The sequence below is a fragment of the Agrilus planipennis genome, unplaced genomic scaffold, assembly GCF_000699045.2.
Source record: "Agrilus planipennis isolate EAB-ADULT unplaced genomic scaffold, Apla_2.0 scaffold90, whole genome shotgun sequence".
In the NCBI taxonomy this organism is placed as follows: domain Eukaryota; kingdom Metazoa; phylum Arthropoda; class Insecta; order Coleoptera; family Buprestidae; genus Agrilus; species Agrilus planipennis.
Window position 1 is genome coordinate 210631 of NW_020438865.1, and position 21662 is coordinate 232292.

Sequence of the window (21662 nt, forward strand, 5' to 3'; positions counted from 1 at the left end):
TAAATATTTATATTTATAAAGAAATTATTTATGTTAGAATTAACTAACAAAATCTAAACTGCCAAAAATTGATTACAATTTCTTTTTGGGTTATTTCTATTTGTTCTCAAGGATTATGAAGTCCTTATTTAATGTAAATTTTGCTTTTCACCAGTATTTCAGCAAGTCTAAACTAACAATTCGTTTATAATGGGCATCAAGTGATTATTTTTAATTGAACTTTTAAAGTATTAGTAACAGTATGTTGTCTGGTACAATTTTATTTGTATCTTTTATTATCCTTCAAATGTTATAATATATGATATACTACTTAATACCATTCTTCTGTATATGATGTATTAAAATGATAATATCGCATATCAAAACTTCATTGCATGTTTAATTTTATGGGAACATCATCATTAGCTATTAACTTAATGATAGTTTCTTGTAGAAATCAAAAGGGTTATCATCAGGATAATAAACGGCAAATAACAATAATGTATATTTGGTACTCATTTGGTACATATCCAAGAGTATTTTATTTCTTTTTTTCTAACTGAATATAGTATATTTTAGCCTCAGGAGGACTTCATATTGGGGCTTCATGGTCGTGACTTAGGATTGGTTCTCCTTCTTCGGCGAGACCACTGATATGCAGTCCTTTGTCTGGCATTTCACCAGCTATGAGGAGAACTAATTCTAGACCACAACTATCAAACCCCAATATCGATCTCTCATCAGAGAGCGCCAGCCATTAAAATCTTAGCCTTTTCCTTTTATTTTAGCCTACCTGCGGTTACCTTCAATATTCAACCAGCAATTCCTTCCTCATCCTCTATGTACGCCTTAAAGGACATACCTGGTAACAGACCTAAAACTTCCCGTCCTTTTACTAGAGCTCTTGATAAATTTAAAACTATTGAAAACACTCCTACAGATATACCCCCCACTGAACAGATGAAAACAATTCGAAAAAGACGTTCGCGTCTAAGAAAACGTAAATAAATAAATCAATACGATAAGCGTACATGTACTATTACTGTACAAGTATCATTGTAGACCTTTTTGTAAAGGGTACAATTTGAGACTAAAAAAAAAAATTGTTATTGTTTCACCAATAATGTTCCATTTTTGTGTTATATGGTATTTAACGATTTGTTTTCTCTGTTGGTTGAAGAATGAAGATGTTTAAAACAATTTGCCTGTTATATTTTACCTCTTTCGTTTTCTGTTCAATATTTTCTTAGGCTATTGACGATTTGATTTCTCATAAGCCTGTTACTAATTTATTCTACTATTCTTTATATGTGATACTAGATTACAGGTATGTTAGAGATTTATTTTTGTAAACGGCTTAAAGTGCAGAATTTCGTTGTGATATAACGATTTAAGCACTGAATTTCCGTAAGTGCCTTTTATTTAATGTTAACAGTTACCAATTATAAAGAACTAATAACTTGTAGCTACCTTACTTGTATTCTAGTTTCCTGATTTGTTGCAAATAAATTTGTTCACATTATTTGTTTTATTTTGAATTGTGCTAAAATAATCTAAAGACTATGATGAATGTAATACTTCATGAAAACAGAATTAAATTTGAAATAACTAAATAATAAAGAAAGCATTATTAACACTCAATTTTTATGAGTTTTTTGTAAAACTAGAAGCTTTAAACATTAAAAAAATATTTAAGCTTTAACTTTTTGTAAAGACCATGTATTTAATATTACCATAAAATTTCAATATATAAATAATACTTTTCTGATCATGTTCAATTTCACAATATATACCATAAAACTCAAATACTTATTAAATGGTTAATTTTTAAAACTTAATTTAAAGTTGCCGAGTTAAATAATGATACAATAATACGAATGTATCAGGAAAAAACGTACAACGTTTGAAAAAATATATTTTGTACAAATATATCGAAATGGAAGTAGGTATATGATAAATGTACCTATACCTATTTAAGAAATAAGTTTTATATTCTAAAATTAACAGGTATTCATCCAATTTAAATTTTGTACACAAAATATTTACAATATAAATGTAAACGTTTTAACTGCATGTTAAAATAAACCTGTACAAAAAATAATACTGGCCTGGAAGACCGATATACTACAGACTTTATTTTTGGCACCCTGTACAAACCTGTTTAGATTTATTTCTTGGTTAAAAGCACCAATAACATAACGGACTAGCACACACTTTTTTGTGGAGTTTATTTTCCATAGTTCCATAATATATTAACGCTAATTTATTGAGAATTACCTTTGGTAAGTCAGACCTTACTTTCTGGGCCAGTTGCTGTTTGATGAAAAGAACTTTGAATTTGAGCTGCATGTAAAGCACATAAATGGCCATAATTTTTATGATACCACTCGGGCATTCGTCCTCTGTAAAAAAAAATAAAATAAAACAATTTAGACAATAGATTCAGAATAACAGTGATTTTTAACTTGAATTATATTTACCTTGTGTCAACTCTGGAGAGATGTAGAAGCCTGGATCTTCCCGAACCTCCGGGTTCGACAAGGTACCTTGAAGCTAGCACAATTCCTCTAACACTATTAGGAATATGTAGCGCATCAGAATGTTCCACGGAAGTTTCGACAATAGAACAAGCTCCTTTAGGTAAATCCATTTTCCACGTTCTTATAACGCAATAATCAATGTAAGGAAGACCATGCATGTTGCTGTTAACGTAACAAAATACTTCAGAGTTTTTGTCTACTTGAGAAATAATTTTTGCCGAATGTAATTCAGTATCCCAGATATGCCTTTCTCGTAAAATCCTGTGAACCACTTCCGCCGGTGGAGCTTCAATTTCAGCGCAAATTTTCCACAGCCTTAAGGGATGTCCATCGGCGACCTTTTTGTACGCCAATTCCACCTTGTAGTGATGACTACTGACAAGAACCCAACCACGACTTTTTTCTTTTGTCTCCTTTAAAAGGGCTGATTGACATTCTTGTAGGTATCCTCTCCAGCCGTTTGTAAAATCAGATCCCAATTCCGATAATGTCATGGCAATGCTATCCTTGACTTCAGCTGATTTGCATTGATTTATTAATTCTTTGGGTATCTAAAAGGATATATATGTATATTTTTTCTGTTATTATTTCATAAACCAAAACTTACACTAAACAGAATATTGCGATTCTTCAAAATGTATAACAGACATTCTTGAGCTGCTTTGTTTTCGGCCAATTCTCGGGGGTGGGGAGTACCCATATTTTGCCTGTTTTGAACAGTTTGACTAAATTGAAATAACGAAGGGGCGAAGCACAGGGCCAAATTACTCTCGTTCATCTGATTAACTGGCGCACAAGATGCAATATTTTCTAGAAAACTAAGAAGGACTTGCAACACCTCTCTGTGTTCGTCTGGCATTAGCAGAAGGGCACATATTACAGCTTCACGTCGAAGATATGGCGGGACATCTACAAAAAAAAATAATTGCCTTTAACTTAAAAAATTATATAATAACTGATGTCATTTACGTTGAAAAATAAGAATAAATATTTCAGATAGTTTATTGGTGAGCAAAGCTTCTGGTAACTCGCGAAAATACTGTTTGACCATATCAGCCACATCATAAGCCTGATGCTCGTTAAAATTAATATTTTCCCCCTGAGTATTAACAAGATTTTTGAGGGCTTGAATTCGAGAACGAACCCCAGGCTTTCGAAACAGACCAACTTGATCCGTAGCATTTTGTCGTAACCACTCCAGAGCTTCCTGAATCCCTTTGGGAAGCGGTTGCCCCGTCCTCTGAAGAATTATTGTTAATGGTACCCCAAATATGGATTTATCTAAAGTAAATTATTCAATTAAAATATTTTTTTTATAAAGACAAAAAAAATTGTCGCACCCCTGTAAGTTGGTCCTTTCATTTTCCTGATAAATTTGGGAAGTTCCCAGTTCCAACCTGATCTATGAGTCGGACAATTTTTTTCCATGTGAGCTGTAAGCTTCAATAAAGCTAATTTTCTAAGTACTTGCATTTGGGTACAGGAGAGACTAGAAATTGGCTTTCCACCTTCTTCCAAATTTAATCGACACTGTATTGGAGACTGATCTTCCAAGTGACAAACATTCCGATGCCATAAAACACTGAAAAGTGGTGATATATATATAACTCCGTATGAAACTATTTTTATTGAAAATATACTTGTCACAATCGTCTAAGGCAGGATGTGGCCAAGAATCTTTTTTTTCTAACGATCGGGTTTTTCTCCGTCTCCCGGTTCGGGAACATTCCGTGTCAGAAAGGTGCATCTCATCTGTGGAATGCATATCCACCAATTGTTTCGATAATGCATCCAATACATTGGAGCCATTATCATTAATTATTACTCCTTCGCGGCGCCTTCGAAATTTAATTGAAGAAGCGGCTCTTCGCAGCCGATCCTTAGATCGCTCTCTTAAATTTTCATTAATTATTTCTTCTTTATTTGCATTAGGGGCTGCTGCACACCACCATTCCTTATTTACCTGTTCTTCTATATTTGCTGCTATTGTACAAAAAAAAATTCTACATCTGTACCATAAATATACAAATATACGTACGAATTTGCAAATTTTGACAATTTCTCGACCACCTTCTCAAGTCACTTTGGTAAGTCCAATTATCGCTAAGAGCACATTGTTCGTCTTCTGAATCGTCAGTGTGTGATGTAGGATGCTGTCTGACCCTTGCACAACGATTTAACACTTGCAAGCGTCGAAATAAAGAATGTAGCACGTCAGGTTCCAATAAGGGATGATCTTCTTGAGCAGCATAAATGTCTACAGGAAATTGCATCTCTGGCGATGCAAGAAAAAGAAATAACTTACCCCAAGAAGAAAAAAACATTAATTTGTAACACTTAGTAACACATTTCTTTATCAGTTCACAAGAAATATGAAAATAGTAATCTTGTACGTGGTTTCTTATATAGAACATGAAACTATTTAATCCCTTATAAGTATGTTCAGGAAGATACGTTCAGTAAATCAACCTAATCTATCAAACTTGCGAAATGATTAAATTCCTTGAATAAAGGACAGTGCTTGAAACTTCTGTTGGTGACATTTACAAATACCTGTTTTTTGTTATTTAATTTTATTCGAAACTACGCAGACACTGCTTTTTCTTCAAATACATTATTTCTTTACAGTTTTAATTAAAATTTCTTACCTTCGTACATTTGTGCATACTGTGGGAATCCCGCAGCACGCAGCCATTTGCAAGCTTCGGCTGCTTCGATCTCTGTAAGGGTTCATACCAAACATTCAATTATTTCTTTTTAATTCATTTACTACATAAAATAATATCAACCAAAATTGAAAATAGTTCTGCATCAAAGGTTTTGATAAATATAATTATTTCATTCAAAAAATAAATGTGACCGCGTCTTTCAGAGGTTTTGGAAATTAAAATTATTATAAATATATTAAATTTTCATAAATTTGCTATTAACATTTAATGCCTTTAATAAAAACTATGCGCTGCTTACTTACAATTAGTATAAAATTATTTTTTTTTTTGGAGAAGATATTTCAAACAATTTACAATTAAAACAATTTGTGCACATATAGTGGAGTTGGAAGAAGTTTTTGCGGTAGGTACTTCATGAAGGATCAATATAAGTGTANGACGATTTGGGTAGGTACTTCATGAAGGATCAATATAAGTGTAGGAATGCTTTTTTTTTATAATTTATATTTCTATTATACAATAAACTTCATTGTGAGACACGGAATTCGAGGTTGATGGCATAAAAACTAACTAGACGGGGATTAAATGTAATTAATACTGGTAGAAGGGGTAGTACATCCGGACATGCATTGGTGATATCGCTAACCAACCTGCGATCTTGTTCGTTCGCATTTGTTTCCATAATTGTTCGGCCTTTCTAACAGGCCAGTTATCATTAACTTTAACACTAAGGCTGCGAAAAAATTTGTATTCCCTAACACGTATCGACATGTCGAAACACTCACCAGCTAAATGTCGATCAGACTGAGAGCGGGCTTGCTTGTTCACCTGGAATCAAGCAACAGCTTATGCATGACCACTCATGTATGTAACTCAATAAAGTACAAAGTGGAACACGCATGGACGGCTATACTAACCTTGGGGGCTACCTTTTTCAACACAGGTGCTGACGACGATTTGTTCCATAATTCCTTCTGGTGACGCCGTTTCCAAGACGCCGACGCACCCACTGATAACGACGACGGTTCGGTGCCATCCACCGATGAAAATGACCTATTGTCTTCCTCAACCAGGTCGGGCTCTGACGCTGTCGTTAAGCATGGTGATGACGAACAATCCGACACCCATGTTAGATTTGTCGAACTGTTCGATGGAGTTGGTGATGTTTGAGTAGCAGTGTGCTGGATTATGTTGGTTATGTCGTTCAGCTGGTTCTCACAGGGTTCCTGCATCAATTAAAAATCACTTTCACCAAAATCAGATAAAAGTATTATCAAAAATCAAACACCATTGAATGACCTAATGACCTAAATTACTATAAAGAAGGACGTTAGAATACCAGTAGCAAACCACTGATGTACGTGTTATTTTTGGTTCCCCCTCGTATTATACTTGTCGTGTAATAAGTACCAAAAAATATGGAACCAAAACATTTGCACAAAAATGATTATAAATAGTGTAACGATATGTATTTTTTAGTAGGACATTACTTTTTTCATCCTACTTAATAATTTAATTGTTTTTTTTTTTTTTTAACCCCCCCCCTCTTCAGCCAGGGAGGAAAACTATCCATTGACCTTGTAAGTCTAAAAAAAATATACTTTTCCTTAAAAATATTAAGTGTACCTATTTTATTTAAAAATTATGGTCACATCTAAAAAACTCGTACGTCAATGGTACAATCTTTTAATACCAGTTTGAAGATCTTTAGAAGTTAGTGGTAAACCACTGACGTATATTATAAAAGTAACATTTGCATAATGAATAGTAAAAGCAATCTTTACTGAAATACAGAACAGAAAAAAAAAATCCAAAATTACTCTTAGGAAGTTAGCGGCAAACCACCGACGTATTTTTATAACATTTATAATTTTACAATTGCTTGATAAATAGCAAACTTCCTCGAATCAAAAACATTTCTACAAAAATACACGATGTTTACAACAATTTTACTGCATGAAACCACTACTTGGCAATTCTTAAAAGAAACAGCATTTGATTTGTTTAATAAATAAAATGAAATATTTTCCTATAAACAAACGCATTAATGACTAAAATAAATCTTCGATATGCACATGCATATTTGCAAACTTGTAAACTTCCTCCCATGTAGTGCAGCTGAGTACAACGAAAAATTATGGAGACATTTCGTAAAGCAAAAGGATATTTCAACAAAAGGGTATACATTAATCCAGTGGCGGCCAAAGGGGGTCAAAAAGTGCTGATTAGAGAACAAAGGACTATGGAAGTCAATAAAAAATTGGCGAGATAGGTTGGTAGGACACCTCAGGCATGAAGGACTAGTCAGAGACATTTTAGAAGCAGAAACAAGAGTTAAGAAAAGTAATGGTAGACCTAAATTAGATTACTGTTGCGGGATGTTCTAGTTTTAGGGAAATGCTCAGGGTAGGAAAGAATGGAGGTGTGTCCAACCAGTCTTAGGACTTATGACCTTATCATGATGAAGTATTTAAAATTGGGGCTCCAGCTCAAAACTGCTCCAATTTTTTTTTATTTATTTAGGGTCATTTTGGACGTCCGAACATTACTTTTAAAGCGAGAGATATATTTTTAATATAAACAAACCTACCCTACCTAACAACCTAAACAACTACTCCAAGTCATATTACGTTCAAATGGTGTCCAAAGGATGGAAAACTTTTTAGAGTGAGTTTTGTCGGCAGCCCCAATTCTAAGTAATTACCAAACGTGCTACAGATTCAAATGAACGGCATCTACCGCCCCTGAGTGGCAGCACTGCGCCGTCGTCCAGGCGAAGCGCCCCCATAGCCCCCCCCCCCTTCATACGCCACTGTGTAAGTCTATTGTTAATCCGTTTAAAAATATCAAATATTAAAGAAACATTTGAAGGATAAAAGTTAGTAATATTAACATAGCCATTATTATCTTAAAATATTCATTCCAAATGTGGTCGAAGAATTAACGTGATATATCATGAGAATATATTTACATAATACATGCTGTTGACATATAAAATGAACATAAAATAAATACTTAACGCCAGAAATCATATTTATTTATATGTATGTACAAGGGAATTACCTAATAATGTTAATACAGATACTTATTTTTAATACTAAATATTTCCTCTTTCGATACAATTACCCAAGAAAGAAAATAAAAATGATACGACGCCTTCACCAAAAATTAGAATTTTAGCTTATTTTTATAATTTAATTTTAACTTATCTTACCGAACAATTTATCGTAGACAGGGAACCATTAAGTTCTTTAATAATTACATCACTGCAATTGGAGACTTCATCCACGTCTGATTCTTCGCTAGTACTTTTAAGACCATTATCTAATTTGTCTGAAAAATTTACCTTTTCTCCATTCGTAACACCATTTGTATATTTAACAGTCGATTCATTGGATGCATCATTATGATCTGTAATAAAAAATATAACTGACCAATTTGCCAATAAACCTAAATGTGGATGAAAAAAGATAGGTAGGTAATAAACTCGTAAGTGTATGGCAGAAGTAAAGCAATCTAGAGAAATAAATTAGAAGTTGTATGGCAATAAATAATCGCTTTTGCTATTATTTATATGTAGGTGTTCGTAGATTTATATCATACTGAGCATTAATGTACTTTCAGGGATGAAGAAAAAAATTGCCATTACTTCAAGAAATATTATACTTACTACCTTTCAGGGTAGAACTGTATCGCACGTAAATAGAAACTCAAATACCCCCTGCATCGTAAAATACATATTATGACAGCAAAAAATATGTTTCCCCGCTTTAAAAGTAGTATTGAAGAAGTTTATTAACCCTAAAAGACAAAATCACGGTGTTATCTTGCGAAAAAATCTAACGTAAACGAATGTAATCTAGCGTTATAAAAAAACGTCACCAAAAATAGTAATTGGACTAGGCTAGGTTAGGTTTGGTAAGGTTACGTTAGTTTCCCTGCCATGATAACACTTTCAGGGATTAATAAAGTGTTCCAATAGTACTTTTAAGACGGGAAAGGCATTGATATTTATCATCATATAAAAGGGTCTCCTTCATCTTCAGACACTTAGTTCAGCCCTAGAAAATCCTTGCCAATTTTTTTATAAAAATTGTTCACTATGACCTGAAAGAGAGCATTTTTTCTTTTTCTTATCAAGGGACAAATTATCAATCCCCAAAAAGGTATGCGTTATAAAATCGGAGAACCCCACTTGTTCCTATTTCCCGATTTATTTTAGACTGATTTTTGCCTGAAGAAATTATTCGCTGAATAAGACGGATGGTCGATTTTTCATAAATATATTGGCGGATTTTTCGATAAGAATACATCAGTGCCAACCAACGTTAGAAACTCACTGTTTATCAGATCCGTGGATGGAATGAAACCGTTAGTTTTTTCTGGAGCTTTAGGAAACAAACTTGGGACCTCCTTCGGTTTTTGGACGTCCAAATTTTCACACTCCCCATTCCAATCTTCGAAAACTTTTGTGATTTCTTCCTGCAACAGTAGAAACGAAAAAAAATGTAAAGTAGAAATAATATTGTGGAAATTAAAAGTAACGAAGCGAATCAAAAACATTTTCTAATCATAATGTTGACAGACTTGATGCAGGTATGTACCATGTGATATTCCCAAAGTCCCTGTACTAATTTTGCAGAATAAAGATTTGTGGTGGTGGAATTGTTGTATTTAAACCCTGGAATGGTTCACCTACCTTAGTTTACTATTATAGCAATGAGAAGTCTAGTGGTTTTGTATTTGTCGATTTTTTGCCTATTAGGAGTTATATGCAGGGTACGTTACAGAAAATCATTTGCTTATTAAATCATTTTGTCTGTACAATTTTTATTTAATTCTGATTTAAAATATTTGTGATATTTTGGATAACAATAATTATCATTTCGTCTATTTCTGATAATGTGAATGCTTGCTTTTGACTGTTGACCAAATTTAACGAAACTGTGAATACAAAAAACTTAGATCATATTTAATCTTGAAGCGATATCTAAATAATAACTTCTTGTTAGTATCTTACATCAACTAGCTGCTACCAATTTTTTTTGTACTAAAAATAGTAAATCTCCACATTTTAATTCTAAAATATTAACCTCGATATTTCATTTTCGCGAATATCTCACGCAATCTTGCAAGTGAAAAAGATTCTTTACTAAAAACTACGAATTTTCTCGAAATTATAGCTAACTTTAAATGTCACGTATGTTATTGTATTTGCTATATTTAAGAAACATTTACTACAATTGCTAAAAATTAAATTAAATATTAGAATATCTGAAATATTAATATATGACGATTTGAACACACTTATAATATTAAAAAAATGGAATTAAGAAAATGCATACATTTAGTAAGGTAATCTAAAAGTACCTGAGCANGATATTTTAGCTTACTTTTACTTGAACAATTTTTAGAATAAGTTCAGTGGTTCAAGAAATTACCATATACTGATAAAATCACCTCTTTATAATATTACAGACTGTATTATCGATATTAACGCGATTGACAATACAGGTAGGTAATATTTTTTTATAGCAAATTGTACTAACACATTACCGTCTATATTAGTCAAGATGACATAACTACTGCCGTAAAAAAGTTTTAATAATAGTTAACGTACACATTCATTAATATTCTATTCAGTCGGTTGGAATAGAAATTACCATATACTGATAAAATCACCTCTTTATAATATTACAGACTGTATTATCGATATTAACGCGATTGACAATACAGGTAGGTAATATTTTTTTATAGCAAATTGTACTAACACATTACCGTCTATATTAGTCAAGATGACATAACTACTGCCGTAAAAAAGTTTTAATAATAGTTAACGTACACATTCATTAATATTCTATTCAGTCGGTTGGAATATAAATTAGGTTTTTATGATAATATAAGGGAAGTAAGTAACATTAGAGTAATTGGCCGTATTTTAGAAACGAAAAAGGACAGTTATCTTCGCGTTTGGGCAACAATATTTTTTTTTATGTTTCATCAACGGCCTGCTGGCAGTATCAAGACCGAAAATAGTAAATGATCTACCTATTAATAAATAATTAATTACGTACTTTCTAGGAAACACTTTCAAAGAAATACATAATTGAATAAGTCTCGCTTAAAGCGATTTTTTTATGTCACTCTCCTACGAAGTGAAAAATTTCTCCAACCCACAAAATTACCACGGGAACTTAAAACTTACGACTACTCTTAGATCAATTAATAAAAAGGAAAATGAAAGCGTTCTTAGTTAATGTTAATCAATTAATCAAATTATGTGTGTAATATTTCATTTTGCCTTTCGAAGTAAGTTGCTGCTTATACATACTGATAACCATACCTCAATCTAAAGGGGACACGGGACAACTTACTTGAATTAAAAAACGAGGCGGAAGGGACGGGTCCATTCCAAGGGAACAGGAAGTCATCGAAAAATCTCATGTCAACTTTTTAGTTCAAAGAATTATATACAAATATTAAAAAAAGATTCATCCAATCAATAAATTTTACGAAAGGGAGAGGGAGATCCAACAACATGTTACCCAAGAGGGAAGATTCCAATTTAAAAGACGTAGTTAATGGATGGACGAAAGATTAAATAATAATTGTCATATTTTACATAAAAAAAGTAATGTAACGTAACATTTCAGCTACTGACTCCAGTGGTTAGATAGTGGAGCCTCCCTTAAAACCGAAAAGTTGAATGAAATGAAAGAGAACATTGTATATGTATATGTGATGACAAAAGTAGCCATTAATGCCTCCACTCGTTTTTATAATAACGTTCAGTATATGAATTCCTTCGTAAAATTCCAAAGAATTCGGAGCTTTTTCAGTGACAAACTTTAACGCCTATTTCATGCTAAATTTAAAAGGTTCTATAATTGACATTAGCAGCCCCTAAACAGAACCATCCTTTATATATTTGTCTTTTATGACAATGATCTATGTATGTATATTTTAGGGCGCCGACCGTAATGTGGTAATGTTACTTAAGAAGAATGACGTCAAGGTTCCATTTTGGGTCAGCCGGGGCAGACGGAATTGTTTGCAGGGTGTCGGTTGTCACGAACAAGGGTGGCTTAATATTGGCTCGTGTGCAACAACTTCCTGCTTTAAAAGGGCAGTTGCAGTTACCCAAGACGAGCTTGGACCGTTTTGGGCAAACAGGGGCAAAAAAGATAAGATCTACCGCCAAGAGCCTCTCTATGTTCAAGAACCAAAATGGATTGTCACAGCAAAGGACTACGATACCGACACAGATTATATGAATCAACTGTTTTTTATAACAAGAGGAAAGAAAGTTGAAGCATTTTCAAAGAAAGATGAAAGTCATACTGCTATTCCAAACGATATGAGAGACCGTAGATATGTAAATGATGACGATGATGCACCATTTCAGGCAGCTAGAGGAAAGAAAACGAAAAATCAACTCAAATTTATTTAGTTTAATGAACATAACAAAAAAAAACAAATATCGACAAATAGGATGTCTAAATAAATAAATACATTTATTAAAACAATCATTTCATATTTAACTTATTAACGTAGCTCAAAAACGCCACGCAATTAGGTAAAATGTTCAAAATTTAAAAATACAATAAAATTATTATTTTTAAAAACAGACAAAGAAACCCGGTAATTATAGAGTTAGGATATAAAAAAAGTGAATTAACTTTTAATGAACATTAAATTCTTGGTCAATAATTTATCAGGGGTGAATTGCGATTTGACTCTTATTATTGGAACCATGTTGTAATAGATTTGTCTTTCTTCTCTAGTTTTTTTTTTACCAAAATTTCTTTATATTTCACCGAAGATTGTTACGGCGAGAACAGAATGTTTAAATAAAAAAAAGATTCTAAACAATATGCTGGCCAAGAACATGGTGTTCTTTTAAAAGACAAGTGTAAACAAATGGTCTATTTAATTGTAAGAATGTGCACATTAAATTGTAAATTGTATAAACATTATCTTATAAAGAACTAACGGGTTAAAAAAAACTTCTTAACCCGCTGTTTTTTTGTTCCTGTGAAGCAAGAGGTATTTCATTATAAACGGTATAATAGAGGTGCAATTGAATTTTAATCAGTTAATATTCAATTTGAAACTGTACGTTTAGTTAATACACGATTAGAATGTTAATTACAGAGCAGATGTTCAGTAATTTCCAAACATTTGAGAATTCAAACAACTGAATTATAAATTCAAAATTAATATTACGTTGCCTAAATATATATAAGGAAATTTTATCGGTAAATACACCTAAAAAAGGAGATTTTATTTATTAAAGATACACTACTTCTACTTTCTCTTAAAATACAAAATTAACTTGTTGTTAATGAAATACATAATTTTATTTTTAATCCAGTACCTAGTTATATCTAAAATACGGTTGGTTTAGAATAGTTTTCAGAGAAACAATGTATATTTTCAAATAGACGTGGTGAAAAAAAATATATTTCGTATGTTCACCCAAATATGCAAATACTTAAAAAAAAAATGCCAACAAAGAAATGTATAATTTCTATGTTCAGTGTTCAGTTCAGTTCAGTTCAGTGTGCCTTATCAGTAAAGCGAAATTAAATTTTTCATTGCATTATTGAGAATAGAAAAAATAAAAACATAATTTTACGAGTAGATGATGGTAACAGATGACGGATAATAAAGTAAGGCAACCAGTCAAAATAATTTCTACATTTTTTGTTAAATAGAAGTTTGTTATATGGAGTTAAGCCGTAAATTGTGTTACAAATGTCTCTGTAAAATACTTCCCTATTAAGTTACACCGAAGGTTTGAAAATCATTTCCTGTTCAACAAATAACCGGAAAGGGGTGTACGGTTACAAAAATATTGCCACTTCTAGATTTACTACACAGTCCCATATTTTTCAAAGTAAATTTAGCTTCGGATTAGGCAAGGAAGTAACGAAACTTAAACCTGAATACTTGATACAACTGAGTGTTGCTAGAGTTTTATTTCTGAAATGAATATACGAACAATTATTTAATTCATTAATTTCTATTTCTAATTTCTTTCCATTATTTATTCATTAATAGAATTTACCCTCGGCTTCCCTCGCGTTGTTTCTTTATGGAGATGAAAAGAATTTTTTCTATCCCTCGGGAACAGAACAGTATTTTTTTCTGAATAAAAGGTACCCTCCCTATGCCCTTCTCTGTACCCCTGACAATGTGTATACAAAATTTCATAATAATCCATTGAATAGTTAAGCCATAAAATCGTAACAAACAAATTCACGTCCACATTTGTAATATTAATTAGGTTCGGTTAGGTTAGGCTATTTGTAATATCAATTAGGATTCAAGAACTCTTGTTTATGATAGTACCATGGTAAAAGCATTTAATTTATATATGTTTGCAAAAATAGCTCATAGATTACTGCCTATTCTGTCCATTCGATAATAAAACATTTTTTTTATTTATTTACGTTAATCAGCTGAAGCACACAATAAAAATCATCATAATGTTCAAAATGATCTGAAAACAGCGATAATTTGTATAGAAAGCTGTGGAATCCAAAGAATTTCTTTATTCCAGTTAATTAAGTGCAAGTAAATAACTAATTAAACTCCCCATAAATAATAATCACTATCTTTTGCAGATATAAACAAATAAATAAAACTGTTATACTAATTCAGGATGAAACCGTATATAATATTTTCAAACTTAATACTTTCTAACGTTTGTCAAAAAATGGTACTTTCTTGTGTAAATACTTACTGAATCGCTTTCTTTAAACGTTTATAATTTTTTTTTATTTCACAAATATGGACAACTATTACCAAGACAGCTACCGAAAACGGGAAAGTAAGAAATAAAAATATTATTTATGGGCATAAGTCGATCTCTGCTTGTTTTAACTTGTTTATTTTGGTATCCTAAAAAGCAGTTTTAATTTTACATCATAAACTTTAACTGCCCACACCATTCGACTTATTCGCTTCGCGGTACATTCAAATTGTCCCATAAGGTATTTTCAAATTGTTACGTGAGCCTAAATTTTATACTGACATAAGTCACACAAAACGCCTGTACCATGCAAAATTGTTTTCGTAAACATTGACGTCACTCAGTAACATGTGTAAATACCTACAACGTATCCGGCTCGAAGGACCAGAACCATCAAATGCAAAAGACTTTAACGTTTTATTAGCAATTAACAGTTGCATAAATTAAAAAAGGAAACTACTGTGTTCCAAGGAAATCTTACACCAACAGTAATTTCCTTTTAATTTTTGAATATAGAAACGACTATGTATTTATTTTTTTAAGATATTTATAAAAAACTTTTTACATTTGTTATTGCTATAATATACACGACATAATCACTAAACAGTCTTCTGATGTGTGACAATTTTTTAACAGACACTGTATTTTAATCATACTGACATTTCATCGGGTCAATAAAATGTTTCATTCCGGAAGATTAACAATTTAATTAGTTGAACGAACTTGCTAATTTGTGTCCCAGTTTTGTTTCCCAGAACACTTGATCTTCACTGATACGGAAGAATAAAGCGACATTTCAAAATTAATTCAATCAAATTGATGCAATTGTTGCCTCGCTGAAAGCTACACAATTTAACGACAAAAACGAACTAAAATACGAACAACGTTAAAAAAGAATGTCGCTGTAAAACGACTATCTATTAATAAATTGTTGTTGTACATAATACGTCCAAAGTTTATTTAGTGTTGTAAAACAATTAAAAATCGGAGCCTCGTTTTTACTCTACGTAAATACATCGGTTTATTGTTCTTATGCACTGTGTGTTGTTTAAAGAACCAAAACATATGTATTTCCGCTCCTTCGATTGCATGATAAAGAACACAGTTGAAACATCTGCTTCTTTACAAAAGAATAATAACACAACGTGAAACAGGATAGCAGTATTTATTAGCAACGTTTGCGGGTAATAAGTAATAATTACACTTGTTTCACACCACACAAAACTCACTCTCACGACCCATTACGTCATTTCTAATGCAGCAATAAAACATATTTAATGTAACATCTGAACAAGTCTCCGAATATTTATTTTTCTTGAACATTTACAACACGAGATTAATCATATACTACCACATTACACATATACATACTAAACAATTAGATTTTTATGTGTAACTATACACTCGCATCATTCCATCACGAGCCGCCACTGTATTAGTGTATATGTATATATTTGTATGGGTTTTCGTCTCAATTAGCATGTAGTTAGTTGAAATTATCACATGGGGGTGTTAATTATAAAGCAGCTGCATTGTTACCATTTTGAAAATGGTGAAGGCGCGAGGACAACTCAAGCATCGGGCGATCAGGCTACCGATTCGTTTAAATACTTTATAGACTAATAGACGCAAGTATGGATAATGCTCAACCAAGAGGACTGACCGCAATAGATTTGAAATAAAGGGTCTAACAGTAATTACAATGACAGGAGTAAAAGTGTCATTCAAATACCTATACCTACGGCAAAACCTTGAGCTAGAATAAATTGAACGATACTCGATTATAACAAAATAGACTCAATTTTTTTTACCCACTACACACACTGGTCAAAGCATTGGCGCGTAATTTGAGGAAGTGTGTAGTGGGTAAAAAATTGAGAATATTTCATATTAAAACTAACTCACTTCGGGAAGATTTCTACATTGTATGTATAACAAAATAGACACTGAAATCTTTAAGCTGTTACCGAAAACGTACAATCGACTTAAAAAGAACCAGGCAACAAATTTAATGAGTAATTAATGCCAAATATTAAGTGTAACTTACATTCTTAAGTAGTTTACAATTGAAAGGAGTTATAGTACAATTAAAATAAATCACCAACTTTGTTTTTAGCTTTATTGATTTCTAGATCAAAACAGCTTAATTTGTAAACTTATTATTACTACGTAAAAATTTATAACTTATAATTAAATGACTGACTTTTTCTATGACAACTCAAATATAGGTTTTTTAAATTTCTCCCCATTTGTCCAATACAAACTTTGGAGCAGGTTAGTGTATAAACTCCAGAGCATTTTTCTTTATCAAATTTATCCTTATTTTTCATGTAAATTTTTCTGATGAATGGTTTCTTATAAAAACAAGTAGGTTTTATCATATGTATGCCCTAAATGCATGTTAAAGATCATCGAAAACAGAATAATTTGATAAATGTGTTCGTAAGTCCTGACTAGGATCTTCAGGATAAAACTAGAGTTTCTAATTTTCTGGGTTAAACATACAGTAAATACGATCCTTCTTCATCGAAATGAAAATAAATTTTTCCATCCCTCGGGAACAGTATTTTTTCTGTATAAAGTACCCTATATCTTTTTCTGTACCCCTGTCAATAAGTATACAAAACTTCATGATAATCGATTGAATGATTAAGGCGTGAAATCGTAACAGACAAACTGAGATTCGCATTTATAATATTAGTTAGGATAATGATAACAGAACTTAAATATAAGTTATAGATACTATTGAATTGCCTTTATTATCACTACAATTCTTATCTAACCATTTTAAAATATTAAAAATAAAAATAAAGTAACAAAAAAGTAATAAACTTACAACAGCCTGTTCCAAATAGAGCTCCAGCTCTTTGTACGGATCGCTATAGCTCATGGCTGAAAACTCACCGCTCCTGAGTACACCAACGCACCATTGTGCCCTCAACTAGAAGAGAAAAAAACGTTCTTTTAAATTACTGTTCATTTTTTTTGAATAAGTGAATGTACGCATTCTCCACACACCCACACGATCGCCGCTGAATCTTCAAAAAATCATTTTAATTCATTAATTTTGCTAATCACAAGATACGGTATATCCCAGTATGCTTTCAGGAGATGATCTGCATAATAATTAATAAATAATAACTTCAAAGCTTTTATGTCTGTCAAAGACTTCCAGCTACTAGACGAAATGAGATGTAATAAGGAAACAGGGGGCCCATCGCTACAACCTCAGTTTTCCTATTCAGTTTTTTTTTTTTAATAAAGTATTTCATTATGGTTTTTTATTTATCAAGTTGATTTTGCTTTTGTTGATTTAATCTTCGATCTTCATCTTGTACCTAAAGTCTTAAATTAATGAATTAGTCTTGTCAAAAATGAGGATCATTACCGATTGGTTAAAAAAGTTTTCAATAGTCGAGAGTGCTCGAGTTTACAAAAGAAACCGGAGGCTTATTTAAAAACAAATGTTACAGAAAGTATATAATGTAGATTGTAGACTAAAGATTGCTCGTAAAAAAACGAAGAGAATTTCAGATGTACCTAGTGCCTACGATAAAAAACTTCGTTAACAGAGAAGCTATTTAAAGTAAAAGAATCCATAATAGACTTGACTTTTTTTGCCACTTGAATATTTCGACGTATCTGTACGCATTTCTTAATAACACGTTGTCAAGAAAAAGCGACCGAAATGTTAGAACAGACCGGGTTTACAGCAAAAAATTGTAACAATACCATCGCTTGTTGTCACTTTAACAAAGCCGACAGTCATAAACTAAATAAAACGTTATTACAACAACCTGTAACTTTTTATATTATTACAACTTTAACAATATAACTAACGTACAGTTTGCTTCACAAGAAATTGCAACAAATATTCTCAAATTAAGTGGAATGAAATTTTAAATAAAATTAAAATAGATAATAATATTACTAAGTTGTTTCCGAATATAATACGATTTTCAAGCCAATTTCTCGTTATTTTCCTAGACTTTACTTGACTTAGCTAAGAAAAAACTACTAAACCGCCCAAGAGCGTCCCTCTTCTGAATTATTCCACTAAGTCCGCTACGTTAGCTTGAATCTACCAAAATTGTTGTCAAAGTTCGAATTCATTTTTTGGTTTACTTTAGCAGCGAAAGAAAACATAAAATCGTGGGGACATTTAACGTAAAATGACTTGACATTTGATCAAATTTTTTCAAACCTAATGAGGGGCAACAATACCTACCTGCACTTCTTTAACGATGCCTTTGGAACTTCTTTTAATTAAACTTAAGCATAGCCAATTAAATAATCAAAAAACAATAAGGTAGCAGGTATGGATAGGATACAGGCGAAAGTTTAAAAAGGTTAAAGATCGTTATTTTAAATTAGTTGGTCACATTTTCGAGACATAAACTTTTTCGATATTTAAGGAGTCAGATAACGCAGTAAGAAAACGCGCTTGTCTATGCAGTTTTCCGGCTGAAGACCTAAAAATGACGATTATAATGGTGACAGCCAATTCGGGAGTATCCCTTGTAAAAACTAACTATTAGGGACGCAAATCAATCGCGGCATGTTTAATTAAAAATGCGGAAAATCACGTACGTCTTGTAATCGATATTATTGCATCATCAGAGTAGATATTAATTAAGAGCAAATCAAAAATAAGTTTAATTGATCCGACAAACAATTGCTTTTTGTTCTTTTGATGTAATAATTCCGTTAAAATGTAAACCAGCCAGCTGCGCATATATCATATGCGATTATGCAAGAAAATAAACGATAATTTCATGGCCGTTGTAATCACACATTCTTTTGTTTTAAATTAACCATGTAGCATTTTTCCTCTTTCACTTGCCAATAAATAATTTATCCTAAAAAAGCGTCATTAGCAGCAGTTATCTGAACAATGTGGTGTGCCACTTTATTCCTATAAACGAACGAAACGAAAAGGATTTCCTTTTTCATTGTTAATTAGCAAAATTGTATATTAAGAAAGTCCTGACGGTGGAAATGTCTTTCAAAACTTTCGTTTAAGGTTTTTTAAATAGTTGTCAAATAATTCATGTTGTTAAATACACGTTGTTATTCATTGCGTGGAACCTGCCGATCGAAAGGGAATAAATCATCATTGTAAAAGTGTACAGGATTTTATAAAGAAACAATGGGGCATATTTTATCGAAAATCGACCTGTTGACAGTTCTTACCGCTACCTGACGTGCGTATTGCTAATAAGGAGGATGAATACAAATACTTATATAAGCCAGACGCGAACCTCGTAAGCGAATATGTTCTTCGTACTGCTACTGCTTTTGAAACATTAAACCTATGAATAGTTTTAACTCATTGTCAGACGTTAAAACAGCTTTCCAAGTTTTCCTTAAATCTCACCACTCACAAACGCAAACTTGTTTCGTTTGAAAACTTCTTATGTTACACTCATTTGCGAAACATAAATAATAATGGTGTCATACATCCACAATGTCAGAAGTCAGATCAGTCATTAGAAACTTTCGAAATTACAAAATCACAGTAAAACTGCTACACATTATAAATAATTAAACGAGACTGAGCCCTAATTACAGATACAATCGAAATAGCTAAACTCGTGTTCATTTCTAAAAACACAGCTTATGGTTATCAAAGACCTAATGATTTTTGTGAACAGTTTTAACAAAATCTCGTATCTTACTTCCCACACTAGGGAGAAATCAAAGAGTAAGGCAGAAGGTTCCTAAGCAGAAGGAACATAATAATAAGGATACGATTCATTTGAGCGAAGCTTTGGGAAAAAATCATAATGATTTCATTTAAATACATACCAAAAAAATGTTTTCAATAAAACTAAAACTTTTGGTTTGGTGTTTCATCCCCATCAGCCATTAATGGAGGTAGTCTAAACCTCGAGGCCATAACGGCCGATACAATTTCAAAGTTTTGGGAACGTAATATGTCCCCAGTTCCATGGATTTCAACATGGTGGAGGAATCACGTGACTGCTGGAGTAACAGTAAGTAAGAATGTAAATGATATTCAGGTCTGTACCTGTTCCAGTCTGAAGTTTGTAACTTGGACTCAATTTGACAGTCTGCCGTTCGTTAAGTTGACGGTTTTTTTTTTCTGACAATAACTCAGCTGGAGGTAGCAGTGTTGCGTATGAGCACATCCGCTGAACATTGCCATCGGCAATTTCATTCAATGGAGATTATTTGACTTGCATTAGCCGTATGTAAGAAAGGACGAAGAACAACGAGGTGGTGCACTCGCCTGGTGTGTGCCAGGCATCTTAATGGTACAGAGGCCAGTTCTTTTGGTGTATCGATAATACCTACCAACCAAGACCAACAACTTATTATACCAACGGACGAAGAAATTTCCACAAACCACAACACCAATCGCTACCAAAACGTTGAAACAGTAAAAGAATACAGTCGGGAAGATAGCCTGTGAAATTAATTCATGTACAATGTAGATATGCATGGCGTTTTTTCTCACACAACTGTGATTTTATGGTAGATATGTATTTTTAGAAAATAACCATCATTTCTTACGAAACAATTGCTATTATTTCACGTTTAATTATTCGGATTTTCCCATGACGATATATTGTTGTCACTTTAACGTAAAAAGAAATAATTTTTCTACTCGGAAGTTTTAAAATTCAATTATGCAAATTAGGATTATTTATGAAGTCTGGAATAACAGAAAAAAATGCGTACGTAGGATTTGTA

The 21662-nt window shown here is 32.3% G+C and overlaps 3 protein-coding genes across 6 annotated transcripts in view; 2 read left to right on the forward strand and 1 right to left on the reverse strand.

Moving 5' to 3' along the window:
- LOC108737327 (OTU domain-containing protein 7B-like) overlaps positions 1–1501 on the forward strand; it is a 4374-nt gene extending 2873 nt beyond the window's left edge. For 3 of the 4 annotated variants that reach the window (XM_018470121.2, XM_018470120.2, XM_018470124.2), the window contains exon 6: positions 559–1501. In XM_018470121.2, coding sequence (XP_018325623.1) covers positions 559–601 — 43 coding nt within the window. In that variant the 3' untranslated portion in view covers positions 602–1501. Of the gene's footprint in view, positions 1–154 lie in introns of all 4 variants that reach the window. The other variant, XM_018470122.2, reaches the window with a different exon arrangement.
- Positions 1502–2093: 592 nt separating this feature from the next.
- The window catches only part of LOC108737317 (rho GTPase-activating protein 7), a 45472-nt gene continuing 25903 nt past the window's right edge, over positions 2094–21662 (reverse strand). Inside the window, exons 2-14 of the mRNA XM_018470102.2 lie at positions 17782–17886; positions 9529–9670; positions 8403–8599; positions 6106–6414; positions 5974–6016; positions 5168–5239; positions 4558–4794; positions 4160–4502; positions 3860–4101; positions 3489–3800; positions 3127–3428; positions 2460–3070; positions 2094–2381 (exon numbers count right to left, since the gene is read on the reverse strand). Of these exons, the coding sequence (XP_018325604.1) occupies positions 2267–2381; positions 2460–3070; positions 3127–3428; positions 3489–3800; positions 3860–4101; positions 4160–4502; positions 4558–4794; positions 5168–5239; positions 5974–6016; positions 6106–6414; positions 8403–8599; positions 9529–9670; positions 17782–17835 (2979 nt within the window). The 5' untranslated portion in view covers positions 17836–17886 and the 3' untranslated portion in view covers positions 2094–2266. The remainder of the gene's footprint in view (positions 2382–2459; positions 3071–3126; positions 3429–3488; positions 3801–3859; positions 4102–4159; positions 4503–4557; positions 4795–5167; positions 5240–5973; positions 6017–6105; positions 6415–8402; positions 8600–9528; positions 9671–17781; positions 17887–21662) is intronic.
- Positions 9677–12657, forward strand: LOC108737318. The gene is made up of 2 exons (XM_018470103.1): positions 9677–9967; positions 12156–12657. The coding sequence occupies exons 1-2, from the start codon at positions 9908–9910 to the stop codon at positions 12636–12638; spliced, it is 543 nt and encodes a 180-aa protein (XP_018325605.1). The 5' UTR covers positions 9677–9907; the 3' UTR covers positions 12639–12657.